Genomic DNA, 20,761 nt, shown 5'->3' on the forward strand with positions numbered 1-20,761 from the left:
GGATGCCCAGAGCACAGATGCTGCCAGGGCGGATAAGAGAGAGTGAGTTTGTCAGTGGGAAGAATGGCATAGCCAGCACTGTACTCTTCTGATTCATTATTTGTTAGTCATAGTTTGCAGATGCTACAGGGACAATAACTTTGCAATATCTTCAAACATTGCACATAGAGAAGGCATGTGGCACTTCTCTGCAAACCAGGAATGTTTGGGCACTGTTACCCACTGCCAAACTGGCTTGTACAGAGCACTTACTAAGCAGCAAATTATTTTGGCTATTAAGGGCATACTTATTACAAAAACATGCTTTTGTTCATCATGTCAGGCTGCAGCTCTGTTCCTGAATTTTCTTTATTTTTTTGCCCACCGCCCACTCCTTGGTGAGCTCTGGGTTAATGCACTCATTGTCTATTGTTAATCATTCTTGCCTACATGATGACAGCTGGTTTTTGATTAGTGTCTGAACAAAACCACCTTTTCTGGATGGGTCATGAAATGGGATGGAATTTATGAGGCATCTTTCTCCATATTACATTGCCCTCAGCTATGTTCTGTCAGAGGCACTATGTACTACTGTGTAAACACATTCTCTTTCATGTCACAGTGATCTGGAAATAATGTCTCTGAATGGAACAAAATGGAAAGACATTTTCTTACAGGCCTGTCTCAAAATGGTATTTTTAAAAATATCAGAATAATCCACTGTACAACTGGCAAAAGTGAAATTCTTTTCCTTCTGACACTTCTTAGAGGCACAGTTAGACTGCACAGCCCCTGTTCTGCAACTGCATTATTTTATTTTTTGCAAAGATCCCTCCTTGTCAGCCTATCACAAGAGGTCTTCTGATGCATACCGAGCATTTTCAATGAAATACATCCCAGTCACTCTGCAGAATTCCTGGTCCTTTGGGTTTCCCTGCTATTTCTACTTTTAACAGTTCTCGGCAGGTTTGTGCTTAATCCTGTGCCCTCATTGTGGGTAGTAATGGACTCTCCCATGTCCCTTTACACATCAGCTTTCTTTTCAGCAGTGACAATTATCATAGGAAACAACTCAGCACTGAAACCAGTCATCTGCTTCCTATCAAGGGGATGGGCAGGCAGCAAGTTAGGAAAAGTGTGATGGTTTTTATGATTCCACCTATATCATTGACCTGATCAACTGCAAATCAAGGACTGGGCACAATATACCTCTAGTGGAGCAAGAGAAGAAACATCCTGCCATACTGCTTTCTCATGAGACTTTTGGTGATCTTGAACCTGTCTGTACTGTATTTTCAAACTCACTGTGTAAATACAGGTTGCATCCATTTCATCACATGCAACAAGCAGAGTCTATTTAAAACAGCTTTCACACTTCTAATAGCTTTTCCTACCAAATGTGCTGAACTGTGCTTTTCCTTATTACACATCAGTTCAAGAAGCAAACTAAGTGGCTAAAAAGATTTCATTTACTCTTCCTGAGGATTTGGATACTCATAAAATGTCACCAGGATGTGGACTATAAAATTAATTTGAGAGAAGAGTCTTTTTAAAAGTTTTGAATTTTTATGATACAGCCAGAAGTGATGTATACAATATTGTGCAGCACATGCTAACCAGATTTTCAGTGGTACACTGGGCACTTATAAAGGCAAATGAGTTCCCTGATATGCTTCACAGGATTAATAAACATGAGCTTGACAAAACTGCGTTTCATTCCCACAAAAAAAAAAAAGGTAATGAGTTAGACAGATGAAGACAATATAGCACAAAAAGCCCAGTTGTCTTGCCAGAAATTATATACAGAGAAAAACAACCCTGGTCTACCAGGTCTCAGTGTTCAGACAACCATAGTGATACTTTAATATTTATGTCAAGAGATGTCTCTTATATCAAAAGATGTACTCTTTTACTAGAACATTTGAAGTAAACTAGAAAGCTTATAATTAAGAGAGTTAAACAAATCTAAAATCTTTGGTTAAGGCACCAATATAAACCTGGAGCTGCTGAAATGGAAAACAGAATGAGTCACAATCCAAGAAGCGCCTCGGGCTTGCCATTCTCTCAGTATATGCCAATATTCTCTAATAAACCTGATATGCAAACATTCACAGTACCCAGCACGTGTTTTATACAGTTACTAACATGAAAACAAGTGTAGATATATATGCACCTTTGCTGTCCTTGTGCTTTGCTGGGACATTAGTTGTCTCTGCTTCCTGGGTGCTTCCTTAGAAGGGCCCCAGGAACATTCTCAGAGCATTTCTTGGCCCACTATGAGCAGGATTTTCTAGGAACCAGAGCTCATGTCGAGGGAATACTACCTCAAAGGGCAAGAGTGGGCTAAGCCTCAGGAGTGGCCTAGAATTCAGAGTATTGCCTGGGTTGTTTTACCATATATAGCCAGGATACAGCCTTTAAATACTTTGACATTCAAGTCTCTGATTTTGCCCTTGTTCCCAAAGGTTCTGTTGGAAAAGGTGGAGCTCTGACTTATTCCAGCTGTATTATTTACAGGTTTCCATCTGAATGATAGAGATCTTTACATGGAATTCTTTCTCAAAGAGAAAAATAAGAGAATCATAGAAAGAGTCATAGAAAAATTATAATTAGACTCAATGAACAAACAAGAACACACAGGCACACAGAGAAAACAATAAAAACAGCTATAAATTAAAATAAAAGGGGCAGACCTTCAGCTGGTATAAAGAGAAGTGCTGATTAATCTTAAAGCTATAATGAATGAGAGAGCATGCACTAATGAAATAAATGCATTGCTAGCAGTACAAATAAAACAGTTTTGAGCTGTTTTCACAAACACAACAAGACAAAAAAAAGGAAGGTTGAAATCTATCTGTAGATTACTTTATTCCCTCTGCGCCTGCCAGGAATTTTACATGCAGTTATAGCAGTCTAACTATCAAAAAAGACCGAGTGAGAAAATGGAAGGAGTCCAGAGAGTCCAGAAAACAGCAAAAATGATCAGAGAGCTGGAGAGACTGATACGTAGTGAGTGACTAAAATAGAAATGAATTTTTAAGACATTGGCTGTATGACAATTAAAGAAATACAGCAACCTACAGTCTGAAAGCACAAACACAAAAAAAGAGGGACTTTTACAGGAAAATAGAAAGGGAAATTGAATAAGAAAAAAAAGCTTTCTGGATTTCCAAAGTAGACTGAACTAGACTTCCAAGCATGGAATGTGTAAAAGATCTGCTAGTCTAGGACTAAAAATGTTCTCTTCCCCCACACCTGTCTACAGTAGGCCTCTTAAAATTTTCTTATTCCCATTCCCATTAATTCATCTGCATAGTTTAGTGTTCTTTACTACTAAAACAGAGTAGTAGCTAGCATTTTATTCAAGGACCATCTAGCCCTCATCAAAAGTTTTTGAGAACAAACCAATCCTTAATCTAGTCCCTGTTCTCTGCTATGTCTTCTACCACTGCTACCACAAGCACAACCACTGAAGGAGATTTTGAGATGCAAGCAGAGCATACATATACTTGCTTTCAGCACGTGTCGAACCCACTGGCTGCTGCTGACTCTTTAGACAAGAGTTTCCCTGTTCCCCCTGGATTTAATAAAAAGACAGAAGAGGAAGAGCACATAGCCTTGGGAGGGAGTGGCCTGCAGGGAAAAACCCCAGAAGTAGCCAATTGAAGGTTAATCACAATTTGCTAGACTTTGACTATTGAGAATGTACCTCCTCTCTAGAAAGTAACTTTGCATTCTATCTGCTCCAATCTCCTTTCCTGAGATAACCTGGACAGAACAAACACTGTAACAGACATACATTCATATATATAATGTGCATGTATATCACACATACCTGTGTTGTAATACATGGACCAGTTGTACTGACACCACAGGGGCAGGCCAAGTCATACTAGAGATGTCTTACAGAGAGAAGGAATGTAATCCAAGTGCACCTCCAAGAGTCGTACATTCTTCAACTACACCTCTTTGACTCAAAATAATTAGAAAAAAATATCGGTTGCTCACAAGGGCATTTGTGTTCTGTTGTCATCTCTTCTCAGTGGAGTTTTCCAAGTAGAAATTTTTTAAATTGCATGCCCTTTGAAAAAGTATCCTGCAAATTCTGCTTTTCTCAGAGAAGCATCCTTTTTCATAAAGGAAGGATTTTACCTCAGAGATTACCTTACTTACCTAAAGAAGTTAAGATTTAACCAAACTATCAGATTATAAAAAGATAATAAAGTTAAGTTTAAGGGAAAAACATCCAAAGAATAGCATATGTGTGGCACTCCTTGGGCAAGTGAAAGTCAGACCCTTACAAGTCCCAAGTGTAGGAATGGCCAAATCTTGGAAAAGAAAAATTCTTCATTCTGTGTTCAGCTGACTTATACATATTTCTGGCTTTCCAGTAAGATATTTGAAAACTATATGATGAATAAGAATGGAAAATATTTTTTCTACATTACAGGAACAAGAAATAAAAAATTTTGTTGTCTACTTTATGGATGAGAATGTACTAAACACCTCAGAGATTTTCTGGGTCATTAACATACTGCAATCAGACCAAAAATGCAGTCTTAGCAAAAGTAGTTTATCAGACCCTAAGTATTTTTGTAAAGGAACTACAGCAAAGAATGACAAAATTCAAGCATAATATGTTCAGTATTCCTCTCCTGTACACATAGCATGAAAAGAGCAGAAACTGTTGAAAAGATCAAAGAGATTTTCACATAGAGAGTTGTTAAACAGCAAGTTGCAGAAAACATCTGGAAAACTTAGTGGCAGCAAACCCCTGAAATGTAGCTTAGTCTATGAAATGCAAATGAACCAGTCCTAGTCTCAATCTAGAGACTTTCACATTTTTCCAGATAGATGGCTTTTAAAAACAGACCGAAGAAGTATTTGATTCATCTGCTGAATGGATAAAAATCTGCATCTTCATTTAAAAAAAGGGTTTTTTAATATCAAAAGCACCTAAGCTTGTGGTAACTATTGAAAACAAGAGTTTGATTTTTATCTTTATAGAAGCCATCAGTCAATGACAGCACACTGCTTCACATCCCCAGTCGTCACCTGCTTCCCACCAGACATAGTTTCCTGCAAAGCAACACTTCATCGACAGAAGAAAGAAAAAACAACCATTAGCAGAGTCCTAATTAAAAGGGAACATTCAGCAATCTCCAAAAAATACAGTGTGGTCCAAGGTAAAGGATCCTCCATCACTGACGACTAATGACAGAACATTTGCCACAAAAACCATCCAAGAAGAGTTACTGCTTTTATAATGATTTTTCATCAGAATCTGGTTTAACTTGGATGCTCATAGAGAAATCACCTGGTCCTTCCTGCAAATCCCGCAAGCACCCAAGCTGTTTCCATATTTCTTCCACAATATCCCTTTTCCTTTCAGAGGACAAAGAGACCAAGCTCTGAAGCTCTGATGAGCTTCTAGGTTCTGATTTCATGCTACACTGCTTTAATGCCTTTCTTTACTCTGTTTATTTAAGTAAACAGCCATAAACACTGGAGTTACACATTTTAACAAGCTGCCACCAGTCAGCTGAACAGTAGCAGCTGTTGGACCATGATGCTGCGAGGCTAAAGCAGATAGTTCTGCTCCCCAGCTCTGGCAGGGCTGGGGCATGAACAGGCTCAGGAGTTGCCACTCAGTGCTGAGTCGCTTTCCATACCCTACATCCCTTTCTCAACCTTTCATAACATTCAGCTGGCCCACTGAGCAGGAGCCTCATTGGGGAGTCTTATACTTTGCTTAAGTCTTATGCTTAAACAGAGAGGAAACATTGATTATATCAGCCCCTGTAATGCTGTAAACATTGAAGTGGCCAGCAGATCTGGGAAAGTGATTGTCCTGTACTCGGCACTGGTGAGGCCACACCTCAAGTTCTGTGTCCAGTTCTGGGCCCCTCATTACAAGAAGAACATTGAGGTGCTGGAAGATGTCCAAAGAAGGAAAACAAAGCTGGTGAGAGGTCTTGAGAGTAAGTCCTTTGTGGAGCAGCTGTGGGATCTGGGTGGTTTAGCCTTACCACTCTTTGCAACCATCAGGAAGGAGGCTGTGGCCAGGTGAGGGTCAGCCTCTTCTCCCAGGCAACCAGAGACAGAACAAGAGGAAATGGCCTCAAGCTGCACCCAGGGAGGGTTCATATTGGGCATCAGGAAGAATTTCTTCCCTGAAAATGTGGTCCAGCACTGGAACAGGCTACCCAGGGAGGTGGTGGAATTACCATCCCTGGAAGTGTTCAAGAAATGACTGGATGTGGCACTAAGTGCTATAGTGTAGTTAACATGGTGGTGATCAGTCAAAGGCTGGACTTGATCTTGGGGGTCTTTCCAACCTTAATGATTCTATGATTTAATACATGCCATACATACAGATAGCCTCCTAATCCCAACCTGGGAACTTTTCACTAGATCACCACTGCTTTCAGCATTCAAATCCAAGTCTCAGGGAATCATTGTGAGTTTCACCCTGTAACACATGCTGACATATTAATAACAGCTCTGATGATGCACCCTATAAACTGCTGGTAGAAGCAAAATTTTTAAAAAACTGAAAGCTCACAAGAATGAATTATGAAAACACACTGAAAACATTTCCAAACTTCTGTTGGTGGGAGAAAAGAAAAAAGAAGTAGCTAAAACTGTCTGAGCCCAGCCCCTTTGCTGCTCCCTGGGCTCTCTATCTGCTCACTAGGAACCATATTCCCACTGTTGGTATTAAACAGCAAACTCTCTCATCCCTCAGTGGAGACTATTTGAGCACTATTAAATCCTCAAAACAGCAACTCAGAAGACCTCATGGGAGTACTTGCTTTCTTCCTTTCTCATATTAGAAATCAGAAGCTATTCTGAAAGCTACTATAAACATATCAATTGCCACTAACTTTGCTTGGCTAAAAAAGATCCAGAAAGTCCTAAAATAATTTCCACAACCAGTTTTTGGCCTGAACATATTCATCATGTCAACTCTATTCTGCTCTCAAAGCAGCTTTCACCTCAACACATAGAAAATCTTCATCGAAGCATTTGGCTAAATTTAGCAGCAATGGATATAATTCAGCAAATTAAATATAAATGTTTTTATTTTAAATAAATGGCTTACATTTATTTGCGTTGATTGGCCATTAAAAACACTGAATTTCACACTCCACAGGACAAAAAATGACAAGAAAAGCATAAGAGAGTTTCCATACACAGAGACAGGATCTCATTATCCTTTTAATGGACCAAGTCAAAGGTCACCACTTCAGTAGTAACAAAGTAGGATACATATGATTTGCACATTTTTCCAAAAGTCTCCCATCAGGTTTTCCTATGCAAACTCCTCAAACATGCAATTTATTTTACTTTTTAATTTTTTTTTTTTAGCTTATAAAGATATGGCTATATCAAGACAATGTGTTAGCATTTGCAGTTTAAACCTCTCTGTGTATCAAATCTGAATATTTAAACTGCCCACTGTGTAAATAAGAAAATGTAGCTTCTAATCAATATCTTTAATTTGTAAGGCCCTTCAGGGTTGGTTTCATTTTAACACATCTCACCTATCCCTGAATGCCACACAATTTTTTTGGTTCTCTACAACTGCTTCCTTCAAATGGATTTACATCCAAGCATAAATTTATTTTCCATAGAAGGAAAATTGGGAAAAGAAGCTGCAACTTTTCCACTAACACTGCCTGGTTCACTTCTTGAAATCTCAGCAGTGAAGCTGACTCTCCCCTACACCCATGCTGCAGGGCCAGGGGACAGCTGCAACCACTGTTTTACACCTCATTTCTAATGTAAACAAATATTGAGAGCCCATCTGACCTTTTGTATCCCAGTATACTGCCTGTCTGTGAAATGGTAGTAACAGAAATTCCTCGGGTATGTCATAGAGATATGAGGGTAAAATAAAAGATTATTTCCACAGCTCCTCTGAAATAATTACATTTTTCAATACTGATCTTGAAAAGAAAATAACATATTTGAAGTACACATCTGTAAAAATCCCAGTAAAACCATAAGAGAAATTAATAGGACTCCTGGTGATTTATGTCTTTGAAAACATGAAGTTTTTTTTGTATTATAATCATTATATGATACTTTTAGATTAAAATACAAATATTTTTAAAAGGGAAAAGAGAGAGAAAACAGGAAAAGGATACCCTGAGAGCTGAACTCATCCTGACAAGCAAAATAGAATGGATGAGGCCCAACTGGCCATTGCCTATGGTCTTGTTGCAAATACAGGCACTTTTCTCAAATGCTAAATAAAACTGTGAAAGCTGTTGCCAAAAGATATATAACTGACATGCCTGCCCTGGTCAAGAAAGAAGGTTTGTATCTGTTTATAAAATGCTACAATAATCAAAGTAATACTCAAAGCTTAAACAGGAACATCCTTATAAAACAAATATAGAATTAAATGAACACCACATTTTTCAATAAAATGACACATTAATTAGAGTCTAAATGTAACATTTTTTTTTCAAGGACAGATATGAAAACTTTTTTGCCAAGATCTTCACTCTCCAAAAATCTGTTTGTGAACTGAGATGTTTCTCCTTATGCTGCACTTCACACCTCAGAGGAATTGCAGTGAACATGCAAGACAATCCTTCTCCAAACCAGTTTGTAAAAGTGCTTTTCCAACAATGTGTATGAAAACAGTAATAAAACTATTGAGCCTACCACAGCCTTGCTTGCTTTTTTGGATACCCCATCTATATGTCTGCATCCATTGTTCATCCCTGGACCTGTACTTTTGATTACAAGCTTTTGGGGAGACTGTTTGTTCAATAGCTATGTAGTCTGTACCACAATACATTCTGAGACTCTTCTAATACAAAGAATTCATAATAATGAACAATGTCACCATTTCACTTGTTAAAAACATAGCAGCAAAAGGGGTCATGGTTAGAAAATGTAGATATATTTCTTCAACAGCTGATGTTACCTTCAAGCAGAAGTTTAGCACATAAAAAACTACACCTGGGCCAAAGCATAGAAACACTCACATACATATGTATTTCATGTCACATGATAGAATTCCTTGGCTGCTTACCAACACAGAAATTAAAAAAAAAAAATCTGTCCAAAGGTTATTAGAGAATATCATGTAAGATTGGAGAAGATTTGTACCTGGTTAATGGTCCTTTTTCTCTGCTCTTACTTTTGTACTTCAAAGTGTTCTCTCCAGCAGTGGAGAAAAAGCAGAAAGCTGAGCCTGGTGTCCCTGAACATGGACACTGGAAAAATCCCCCTTATTCAACATGGTATATACCTCCTCTTATTCTGGGCATTAGCCAGGGATTATAACTTGATGCTGCTCTGACTTTACTCTCACCTCACTTGATAAGTCATATATGAATATTTTCCAAAATAACTACCAAAGTTATTGAAGACAGCATGATTTAATAACCAACATCCTCAGTCATATGCAGACTTGAGCTTTTATTACTGTTTCTTTGCTTGCCTTTGAACCTATTGTAAACTTGGGTTTGCAGGCTTTTTAGACCTAGTCCAAAACATTTACGTGAGTATCACTAAGCTCACTAATATGGGAGGGAAAAGCTCATCAATACGAATTACACATTGATGCAAAGCTTTTCTGCAGAAGTTTCCAACAAGAACAATGCAATATGAACCAGAGCATTGGAACAGGTGATATCCTACCCAAATTTTGAATACTTGTTTTTATATCACTTTCTTGTGGGATTTTTAAAGCTTAAAGTTCTCCATAACTTAATGTAGCAGCGAAAATTAAAGGAAGTTAAAATTAGCAACTTCCTCTGTAATTTAACAGGTCTGGACGAGAAGTAATATCACTTCTCTCTGAGACTGACAGGTGACTGTGGTTATTGAATGCAGCAAGAAAGAACTCCTGGCAGCTCATGAGATCACTCTGCGTATCAATATTATCAGGTACTTTTAGCAGTCATTATAATAGCTTTGTGACTTTATACAGATCACTCTTAGGTTTAAAACATGTTCTCAAATAAAATAGAGGAAATAATTTGTATGGACTGAAGCTAAAACCCAAAGAAGGCATGAAAATACTGTATTTGTATTGTAATGGCAGATGCAGTATTTTATTGCAGCAAAAGTTAGGCAGTTTAAGCAGCACAAGTCAAGTCAATCCCGCTGGAGTGTGACGGGCCAGTGGGGCCGGGCACGGGAACCCCGGCGGGCAGTGGCGACCCACCCCTCCTTCCCCCTTCTGTCCCTTTTCCCCTACAGCTGCAGAGGGGCACGGACACGGCCCAGCACGGCCCAGAGCGCAATCCCCTCCGCTTTTTGTTTCTACTGCCTGTGGTTGCGATGCCACAAGCACTGACAAAGGCCAGCCGGGCGGGAGCCCGCGGTGACAGCCGGGCACCGCACACGGACGGGGGGACACCCAGCGCGGCCGGGCCGGCTCAGCGCCCACCGAGCGGCTGCCGAGCCGAGGGCAGGGGCTGCCGGCGGGGGCACACCCCGAGCCCGGCCCGCGGGTCCCCAGGGCCCGGTAGGGCTCCCGCCGCCGGCGCGGCCCGCGGGGCGTGTCCCGGGCAGCCCCGCTCCGCCCCGGCCCGGCCCGGCGGGGCAGCGGCGGCGGACGGGGCAGGGCCGGGCCGGAGCCGCGCAGCGGCGGCAGCGCCATGGGGCTGGAGACGGAGAAAGTGGACACCCGCATCTTCATGGACGACGACGACAACTTCCCGCGGAGCGGCGGCCCCGCGCTGTCGGACGCGGAGAAGTGCGCGGAGGACGAGCTGGACCGCGACCCCCACGGGCTGAACTCCCACCTGCAGGTGCGGGCCGGGCCGGGCCGGGCCGGGGGCGGGCGGGGCCGGGGCCGGGGCCGGTGCTCGGGTGCCCGGCGAGGGGGGTCCCCCGCGGGGTCCCCGCGTCCCTGCTCCCCGTGACGGTAGAGCCTCCTCTTGTTCCAGCTGGGGTTCGAGGATGTGATCGCGGAGCCCGAGCTCACCCACTCCTTCGACAAGGTGTGGATCTGCAGCCACGCTCTGTTTGAGCTCAGCAAGTACGTGATCTACAAGGTCCTGACTCTGGTCCTCGCCATTCCGATGGCCCTGGTTGTGGGGATCGTCTTCGCCACGCTCAGCTGCCTCCACATCTGGTAAGGGCGAGCTATGTCCGGGCTCTGCCGACAGCTCCGCAGAACTCCTCTCCTCTAGCTTTCATTATTGCCCAACCACCGGGCGCCGACTTTACACAGCTAGCCAGATATGTTAATATTAACTGCTTTATTTCTAAAGGGACAGAAAAGGAAACAGTGCTTTCTCTGTGATTCAGTTCCCTGCCTTGGTTTTACTAGCGGTCTGCTTGGACAGCACCTACAGCAGTGCATTCCAACCTTGGCTGGCTTCTGGAGTGATAATGGTGACAGAATTTGTTTTTTAAAGTGAAGTGCAGAATTTGTTCAAACGTGTATTTTAAATGAATTATCTAGGCAGAAGTATTACTAACACCTGAAGTTATTACTAACTTTTTAGTACCGTTGCCTCTTTCATTTTTTCCTCACAGACTGAAGAAAGCTTTTGAGGCCCAAGCTGGCTCTGTGTTACTGACATAGAATGTAACACCAGTGCCTTGCATCTGGTGCATAACCATCTCTAGATGCAGTGCTCCAAAGCCCTTCCACCTAAGCAAAAAACCCTGCTGAGCTCAGGAAAGCTGCTTCTGGCCATGGCACAAGTTCACAGGCAGATACACTGGCCATCCAAGTCACAGCAAACCTGTGTACTTTAAGCATAATATGATCACAAAATACTAGGAAGAGTACTTTGAGACCAGAAAGGGAGATGATGGTGGAGAAGGGGGAAAGGTGGGGAGTATAATGAGGTTGAGGAAAGAACTGACAAATCCAAAAGGCTGTAGAGGAAGACATGAATGCAGATTATTGACATATTTCTGCAAACCAAGATTTTCCGTATGCATGAGTTTTGGGCAAAGTCTAATTTGATTTGGGTAACACTGGAATCCTTTTCCTTTTATCAAGGAAAACAGAATACAGAAACTGGAAGTGAACTCAAAACCCTAGGAATACACTGATTATCTGAACTTATGGTGGCAATCTCATGGGTGCAGATTTCAGTTTTTGAAAGTACAATGGAAGCTTGTGTTGGTGACATTGTCAAGCCCCTTTGAAAACTGATTAACTTGAATTGTGGAACATAGTGTTTGCATAATATCCAAAGGAGTTGCAGTGCATTTCAGGGAGGCCCACTTGCTGTATCTCTTGTTCCCAAATTGTTACAAACAAACAGTTCATAGGCATAGTGTTGCCCAGATTTTTAGATTTGTCAGCTGTCACTCCACCATAGTGTGCAGTGTGACTGCAAAAGGGTATAGTGAGTATATATAGATTTCCAGTAGTGAAATATCTGTGGAAAAATTCATCAGTGCCAAATTTATTAAAACTGTAGTATTTTTCTTGTCCTTCACAAGGATCTTGTATCTGGATTTCACAGACTGGATACAGGGTTTCACTGATCCAGGACTCAGAGGTCAGTTACTATTTATGCACGTAGTCCCTAGTGACTGTCTCAGGAACTGTGGGTTCTCAGTACATGTGAAATAGGACTGTCTGAATGTAGCACTTCACTTGAAAAGTTTCTCTCGATTTTCTATGAACACACTTGCTTCCCCAACAAATCAGTTCCTTGCCCAGGTTCATTGTCACAATAGAAATGATCTTTCATTTTGATCTTCCTTGCACCTGGGATGGATGTGAAAGAATCACGTAACCCAGTAGTGCTATCTGCATCCCCTTGGACTCCATCCAGTGTTACCATCCAAAGGCAATACTGCCTCTTATTCCCACAGACTTCAGCTGGGTTTGTTCCAACACAAAGGTGGAACACACTGAGACTAATTTGGCATCTCAAAGTTGGCACCTCTTCATGTTCCAGATGCCATGCGAGTGAGGAGTTCAACGTTGCTGCATTTGAGAGGGTGGTGCAAAAGCAGTGCATGTGTAAAGGCTGTAAATACAGGGTACAAGGTAGTTCCCTGGTAGGCCCACTCGGTCTGAAAAAAAAGTAACTCCTTGTTTTGTACATGAAAGAAAGGCAATTCCATTATAACTCTGTCTTCAGCTGTTTAAATGTCATGGGAAGACCCTGGGGCAAACCCACCCAGAAGTCTGCCACTAAGAGTCTCTGTGCTTCACATTTATCATCCAAACCAGTGAGGTGATGATGTTGATATGTTGTAAGGGAGTCTTTTCTGGGGCTAAATTCAAAAATGTTTCAACAACTTCTGGAGGTGCTCAAGCAGAAAGGTCTGTTGATGTCACACATGTTGTTGCAGTTTTATCAGCATGTTAAAAATCCACATAAGTCTAACTCAGCATTTCTCATGCCCAAGAGCATCTTGTGAATTGCACAATCACACCCCATCACACCTGAGAGTAAATGTTGTCTTTCACCTGTAAAAAGAAAGCTAAGTAAGAAATATATAGTAATACACCTCATTTTCATTTTTAACCGTAAAGATGGAGCATATTGTGTGCCCCAACCAGCTGCTTGAGCCAAAATCTGGTTTCATACTACCTGGTAAAAGATACTGATGGGCTGAACCTGGGCCAGCTAGCAGGCTGGTGATCCACATTCAAGCCAGTTCAAGGAAGTCAACTTCACCTTTTTTCTGTACTGATGACTGTCATTCTCACCAGAGTACACAGGCCACACTGAGTTGTGATATCTTTCTGTGAAATTAGCAAGCTTTTAAATATGTCCTCAGATTGTAGCTCTTAAGGTTGTTGATTTTTGAACATGAACAGAACACTTCTGGTTTTACACACAGCTCATGCAAAATTGTTGTATTTCTTGTAGATCAGTGACTGATTCTTGTTCCAAGCCACATGTTTGCAACCTCTTGGAAATTAACACTTAAATTGCATGTATGGTGTTTTGTAGTTTTATCAGAATAGCCTTCTGGTACATTGCATATTTACACTAAGAATCCATAATTTGTGGATTATTGTGATCCATAATATGAGTCTTGGATCTGAGATGGGCTCACTCAGCTCTATAAATCATAGGCTAAAGCAGTAGGTATTCACAGCACTTCTCTGCTTGAGTTTCCATTCACAGTGCTAAGACAGAGCCATGGACTTACATGAAAAGCAGATATGGACATGCATTATTTCTTACCTTTTTTTATTCCACAACTTCATTTACAAAACTGCTGCTATCACACTCAACCCTAAAACTGTGTCCCTACTGACTGCTTGAAATCTAAATAAATTACACTACAGCTAGGAAGGCCTACCTTGTAATCTGGTGGTGCTGTCTTGATGCCTCTTCTTTGATGTCCAGTACATATTGGTTTAGAAAAAAAAGTATGTGGATGTTGCCTTGCTTCTTTTGTAGTAGTTTTGTCATTTCCAGTCTATGCAGGTCCTGGAATACATAATACTTGATTTTAATGCACTTCAAATACTGTGTATGAGATGTGAAAGACTTTGGTGGTTATCCATTGCCTCACTTGTCCCAATGGTTAATGGCATGCAACAAGCTGTAGAACTGCTAGGTAATTTTTAGCTTTTTCACAATGCTTGCTGGTATTGTAGAGCTATACAAGACTTTTCATTCACAATCATGATATAGTACGTGGAGTTAGATAATTTAAGCACAGAAACATAGAGCATTTGAAAAATAGTATTAAGACATTTCTGAGATTCTATTTTGAAAAACATTACAGGAGAAGGCATGATTCTTCACTTTGAAGCCAGAATCTCAATTAATGGTGCATGACTGCTCCAACATTGTTGCCTATGTCTGTAAAAAGTTGACTCTCATTATCAGTGGGAATTAAACTGTGCTCTGCCATTTCCAAGAGGTGTTTGCTTCTTGACAGTGTTCGTTCAGGGCTTAGCAAGAAGAAAAAGTAACATGAGCAAACGTGAGAAACGTTGAGGGGTATAATTTTGTAGATGCCGTGCCTTGAACAGCATAAAGAGAAAATAGGATAGGAGGGAAAAAATGGGGCAACTGGCGCTTTTCAGTTCAACAGTTCCCAAAAGACACAATTCATCCCATTTGGTCAAAGGAGGGGTATTTTATAATACATATTCATAGCAAGATACAGTGAGAGGTCATATAGGTAGCTGTTTTCAGCTTAGATGACAAATTCAACAGACCTTTCATTTTCTTCCCAATGTGGTACTACATGGTAACACTAGTAGTACCAATATGGCACCAGTGTTGATATCCTTGGGATATGCTACTTTAATTTTACTGTTAGACATTACTCAAGCTACTTTAATTTTACTGTTAGACATTACTCAAGCAGCTACCTACCATGTCTGTGTACAAAAGTGCAGACCGGGCTAAATCCACAGCAAAGGATGGGTTTGTTATATTTGTCAGGTCACAAAAATGAATACATGGCTTCTCATGGCATTTGATGATTAATTTTTAAGTGTGACTGGTCACTCCATGGAACGCACATTGCAGCCTCTGATAATCTGGAAGTATTGCACTGTCAGATGATATCCTGTGCAGCACAGGATGCAGGCTGGTACACATGTAAATACACATGTAATTTAAAACTTAGAAAATACCTTTTATGACTCTCCTTGGTGTAAAGGATTTTCTTCTCTGAGGAAGGAGGTTTGAGTAATTGTTCTATGAGTAGATGGACTTTTATTTTAAAATTGAAAGTTATTTATATTAATTAGCTTTGGTTGCTATTATGTTTCATGTATCCTCCTATGAGTTCAGCCTACATTGGGTTTTGCATGCATTTACCAGAAATTAAAAAATTTAATAAGTGTGTAAAGATTATAAAACATTACCAAAACATTTTAATGTTTATTTTCCATAAGATTATCAAAATAGGTTGAGTTCCAGTACTGTGTGAATGACCTCTACAGCAATTTCAAGTACTATGATCACTGTTTTTCCAGCCTTCTACATCTTTCTGTGAATCTTCTGCATACTGTGATACTTGTTTCATTTGTACTTTGTGTGATCCTGTCAACAAAGAGTCCAAAAGAAATGTCTTTTCTGCTTCTCTCCAGTTCAGTTAGGTTTTAAAAAAATGGGTCAAATTAATTATAGGTGGCATCAAAGAAACAATTACATTGTCCTTATAAACTATCTGAAATGGGAAAGTGGTGAAGTCAGCACAAACAAAATAGCCATTTCGGGTGCGTTCCCTGTATTGCTTGAAAAATAGCAAATTTTTTTTTCCCTTTGCATTATTGATGTTTATCAGCTGTATTCTAACAGCTTAAGGCCTAGTTTTTTATTCTATAAATGATATATTCTATATGCAGTGATATTATAGGTGGTTATAAACACATAGTTTACAGGGTTCAGTTTAAAACTAGAGGCACAACTTTCCAGTAATGCTCACAGTCCTATATGGGCTGTTTCAGCAGAGACAAAAGAGAAGGTTTTAGAAAAACTATTCTTGTTTAAATCCATCTGGGCTAGCTTTGAGTAGAGCATTGATGTATTAGTATATGGCTTGCATTGTACGACAAAAGCTGTTAGATAAACACTGAAAGTAATTAATTGTGATTCTGTACATTTCTAACCTTCAAAATTTTTTAAACGTGGTAGGTATTTTCTACTTTGTTAATATGAGGAGTATGCATTGTAAATACACAGCAACTTTTTTTCAGACTTAGGATGAAATATTAAATTAGGTATTTTCTGTCATTCCAGTCAGAGTGAATATTCTGCAGTGGAATTATGCAAATGCAAGACTGGGAATTAAATTTTGAATCCAACAGTAAATTAGGACAGAGTTTTTTATCATTGACAAAAGAATCTATAACTTCTTTTACCTAATTTAGGAAGTAAACACATTCAGTATGGCAGAGAGATTTTTTTAAAACCTTGCACTAGTAGAACTTCAGTATTATTTATGTATACATTTAGTTTGTCTGCACCCAAGTAAGAACAGCTTAGTGAAATGACCAGAGGTTTAGGCCAGTAAATGATTAAGGAAGGAGAATAACTTAAAATATTGTGGTCAGTTGTCATGTATGCCCTGGCCCTCGTGAGCTGCCCGTATGTGCACTTCTGGCTCTCCTCCACTGTTAGCATGCTTGGCTCAAGACACCAGTAATGACATTGCTTTGGAATTGGCACACATGGAGAGCAATCCCCAGATGCTTACCAAAGCTCAGGAGATGAAAGCACAATACTTTCTAGTATGCACCCTGAGTGAATAGAAAGATCTTATCCCCTGACAACCATATTCTAATGTTAATTTCTTACTCACAAATTAAGAACTTCACAGGATCAGCCCATTTTTCTGAGATGTGGCATGTACCTGTATTGTAACAATCTGATGTAACTGGATATTGCCTCCCCATTTCCGGTCTACTGTAGCATCTTGGAACAGGGATGGGTAGGAATGAGACACCAATGGTGTGATGTGCATGCGTGTCTGTGCACTTGTGTGTGCCTGTGAGACAGACAGGTAAAAGAAACACCAGAAGAGGCAGCAGAGCAACAACAGATTGTAAAGGCTGTTTCCAGTAAATCAAACTGGGGAACATAGTGTTTCTGTCAACCCCTAAAGACCCACATTCAGATATGACCACAGCACAAGTGAGTCCTTAGGGGATGACTGCTCTTCAGCCATGGTGAGTGGCAGCAGGGCTATGGCAGATCATGTACACCAGCCCTGCCAGGAGTAGGGAGACACAGCAAAAGTTCAGCATTCTAAATGGCATGTAAACAAATTGCCAGTTAATAAACAGAGACACAACAAAAAGAAAGATGGTGTCTACACTCCCATGTTGCGTACAAATGATACTGGCCAGAGGACCACATGCCTATGCAGGTGTGAGGCCTTGAACAAACAAAATTGATGGAGAATGACTGCAAGAGTCAACTTGCTTGAATATTTATGTTTATGTTTATATTATGAAGTTGTAAAAGGTGAGGAGCCACTGCTCTTCCATAAGATGTCACGCCTGTGTTTCGCTGTCCTGATTTCCCTGTGCTGTAGCAGCACCAATCTTCAAATTGTTCATTTTCTCTTTTGCAGGGTTGTGGTGCCTTTTGTGAAAACCTGTCTCATGGTCCTGCCTTCAGTGCAAACTGTATGGAAGAGCCTGACAGAGGTTTTTGTTGTACCATTCTTTCAGAGCCTAGGCCGGTGCTTTGCCATGGTTAATATACGCCTGGACCAAGAGTAAACATCAGAGATGTGACACTGCTGTAGTTGTAGCTGGTGTTATACTTCTTTGCTAACCTAACGTACAAGCACTTACCATTCATTCCAAACTTAAATTACAATGACTGGTTTAAGTGGGAACATGCTGTTTTTATTAAAACTCATTTATTATCAGGGAGATCCATTTAAGAATTAGTAGGCAATTTTCATAGCTCACTATTTTAACAACAGAGTGATCGTGGAGTATATTGGCAACACTTTATTTTAATGGTAGATTGATTGGTAGATTATGGGAGAATTCTCATGGAGGACTAAAAGCCACCACAGTGATAATGATTGGTGTTATTGCTTTAAATAAATAAATGAATAGGCTGTGATACCTTAGACAAAACTGATCTCTAGGGTTTCACACTGACTTTAGTGCAGTTCCACCAGGGATCATTTTTGGCCTTGCTATGCAGAATGATAAACCCAGTGCTCTGTTATCAGCAGTTAAAGTGAACGTGACTCATTGCATAAACATACAGGGAAAGGAACTGTTGTGTAATTCTCCTATATTGGGGGGGAGAGAAGAAGCTCCCTAGAAGTTTATCCCTTAAAATAAGGTGTTAGTTAATGATCTGTAACATTAGCTAATCTGTATATTTTATTTAATGAGAGATTAACTTTGCTGTATATTTTGTACCTTTGTAAATGACAGTTGATCAGGTTTCTATGAAGCATAGTTTCTCTAGTATTTGAATTCTAACCAACTTATTAAGCAGCAAGAGTGAGACACTGCAAAAATTCTTTTAGATAACTAAAATTTCCTTTTCTAAATTAAATAGATTTTGAGTGTTGCTGTGCAATTCTAATATATTAATTATATATGATTGTGTGTAAAAGCAAAGATTATAAGTGTTTTTATACACAATTATGCAAAAGACTTGGAAATATCTGTTTATGAGAAATGGTTTTTATTAAAAATTGGGTGTAATAAATGCTACCCTGCCTATTTCTGTATATTATTGGTGTGAACATTGTGATATTTAAAGCAATAGACATTATGCTAGCACTTTAACTAGGTAGCAAGCTCTTATAGAAGGCAAGTGAGTGTACTTGGTATCCTTGTCTAATTCTCCTAACCTATTGACTTGACTCTCTCTGCTGCTTTTTTACTATTTCAAAACCTAACCCCTGAAAAAGACCTTTCTTTCTTCTGCACCTAATATGACTTTTTAAACCAGAATAACAGAAAATGTGCAGAGGTACATTAAAATTACATTTGCCTTCTGGTGGGCTTATGCTGCTGTTTTATTTAAATACAGATGGTAAATTGCAATTGTAAAATGTTTGTATGATTTAGAATGTTATTTTCTAAAATGTATCAAATTTCTTATCAAACAAGAGGTATCTAATAAAACAATAAAATGTCAGCTGTTTCCCATTTTCAACTTCATTTCTTTTCAGATTTTTCAGCTTCTAAACAAACTCTTAAAATGCCAAATTGCATAGAATACTATGCAGTTCTTCCAAATATCTGAGAGGTAAAGAAATGGATGAGTATTGATACAGATCCCCTATTATCAACTGCATTTAGTGTATTTGTAGTAGAAAATGACATATCTCTGTGTGCAGTTAAGCCCATACAGAATGATTGCTATCTCTGAAGTATGTGTCTCTGCAGAATTTCGGCAACATTCAAAATAATGCTTAATTCTTTTTACAGGCGCACGCTTTCTTTACAGATGAGCTGCAGAATTTTCCTTTTCTTGTCTGTTGGCCTATTAAAGATACCTGGATATTCTTTGTGCATTAGGAACATCTTTGTATAGCAAAAGTATTTTTAGCATTTGGGCCATTTAGAGAGGGATTCATATAGTTTTAAAAAACTGGATCTTAATGATTAGTGCCCATGGAAACTGCTCTTGTTCTTTTTTATTCTGCAAGAAGTTAGCTTGTTTTTCAGATGTGTTCTTCAAAATACCTTTCTTGTGTTAAAAATGGAAATAACTCTTTTGAAAATAAAAATTGGCCAGGCTAGGCTTGAACTCTTTTGAGAGTTATTTTCTTTTACAGCGTCCAAGGACTTTTACAAAGATATTTTCCACTGAAAAATATCCCCTTGATGAATTCATTTAAAAGAGAAAAAGAAAATAAATCAATCAGTACTAGTTCTTGTGTCTAAAAGGAGTCTTATAAAAGCCTAAGCTTTAAAGGAACCCAAGTCTGCAATTCAAGTTTTGAGAATGAGACCATTCCCCAGAGAAAGATGTATAATTTTATGGTATGCATTCCTGGATATATTCACTCTTAAATAGCTTACTAAAGTCAACCGGCTCTAGCTACCACAATTAAGTAGAGTGGTTTGGTTTGTTCTTATTTTGATTTAGACTTGTCATTGATTAGTTCTTTTCTCCATTTCTCTAGCTGCTACAAGACTCAAGAAAGCTTGTAATTAAAGCTCTTAGTTTCTTAGATATTTACAGCAATATCTTTCTCTGTAACAGGTGTACCTTTACTATAAGAAAATAAAAAGTGCACTCTCAGACTTGGGAAAATATTAGAAGCTTGGCATATACTCTTACTTTGTCCATAAAAGGAGTGGAAGGAAGTAGAAATATTTACAGACTCTTCAATACTCAGGTGTGAATCTGCCCCAGGCAAC

General features: G+C 39.6%; 1 protein-coding gene and 1 long non-coding RNA gene across 2 annotated transcripts in view; one reads left to right on the top strand and one right to left on the bottom strand.

Annotated features, from left to right (window-relative positions):
- Positions 1–9,553, bottom strand: part of LOC139588715 (uncharacterized) — a 39,643-nt gene extending 30,090 nt beyond the window's left edge. The window contains exon 1 of the long non-coding RNA XR_011678783.1: positions 9,109–9,553. This is a non-coding gene — a long non-coding RNA (uncharacterized lncRNA). The remainder of the gene's footprint in view (positions 1–9,108) is intronic.
- Positions 9,554–10,302: 749 nt separating this feature from the next.
- Positions 10,303–20,144, top strand: CAV2 (caveolin 2). Its single transcript, XM_071423691.1, has 3 exons — positions 10,303–10,760; positions 10,899–11,086; positions 17,986–20,144. The coding sequence occupies exons 1-3, from the start codon at positions 10,608–10,610 to the stop codon at positions 18,134–18,136; spliced, it is 492 nt and encodes a 163-aa protein (XP_071279792.1). The 5' UTR covers positions 10,303–10,607; the 3' UTR covers positions 18,137–20,144.
- The last annotated feature ends 617 nt before the right edge of the window (positions 20,145–20,761 follow it).

The sequence above is a fragment of the Agelaius tricolor genome, unplaced genomic scaffold, assembly GCF_023055355.1.
Source record: "Agelaius tricolor isolate 1412-34295 unplaced genomic scaffold, bAgeTri1.0.p SCAF_3, whole genome shotgun sequence".
Classification (NCBI taxonomy): Eukaryota; Metazoa; Chordata; class Aves; order Passeriformes; family Icteridae; genus Agelaius; species Agelaius tricolor.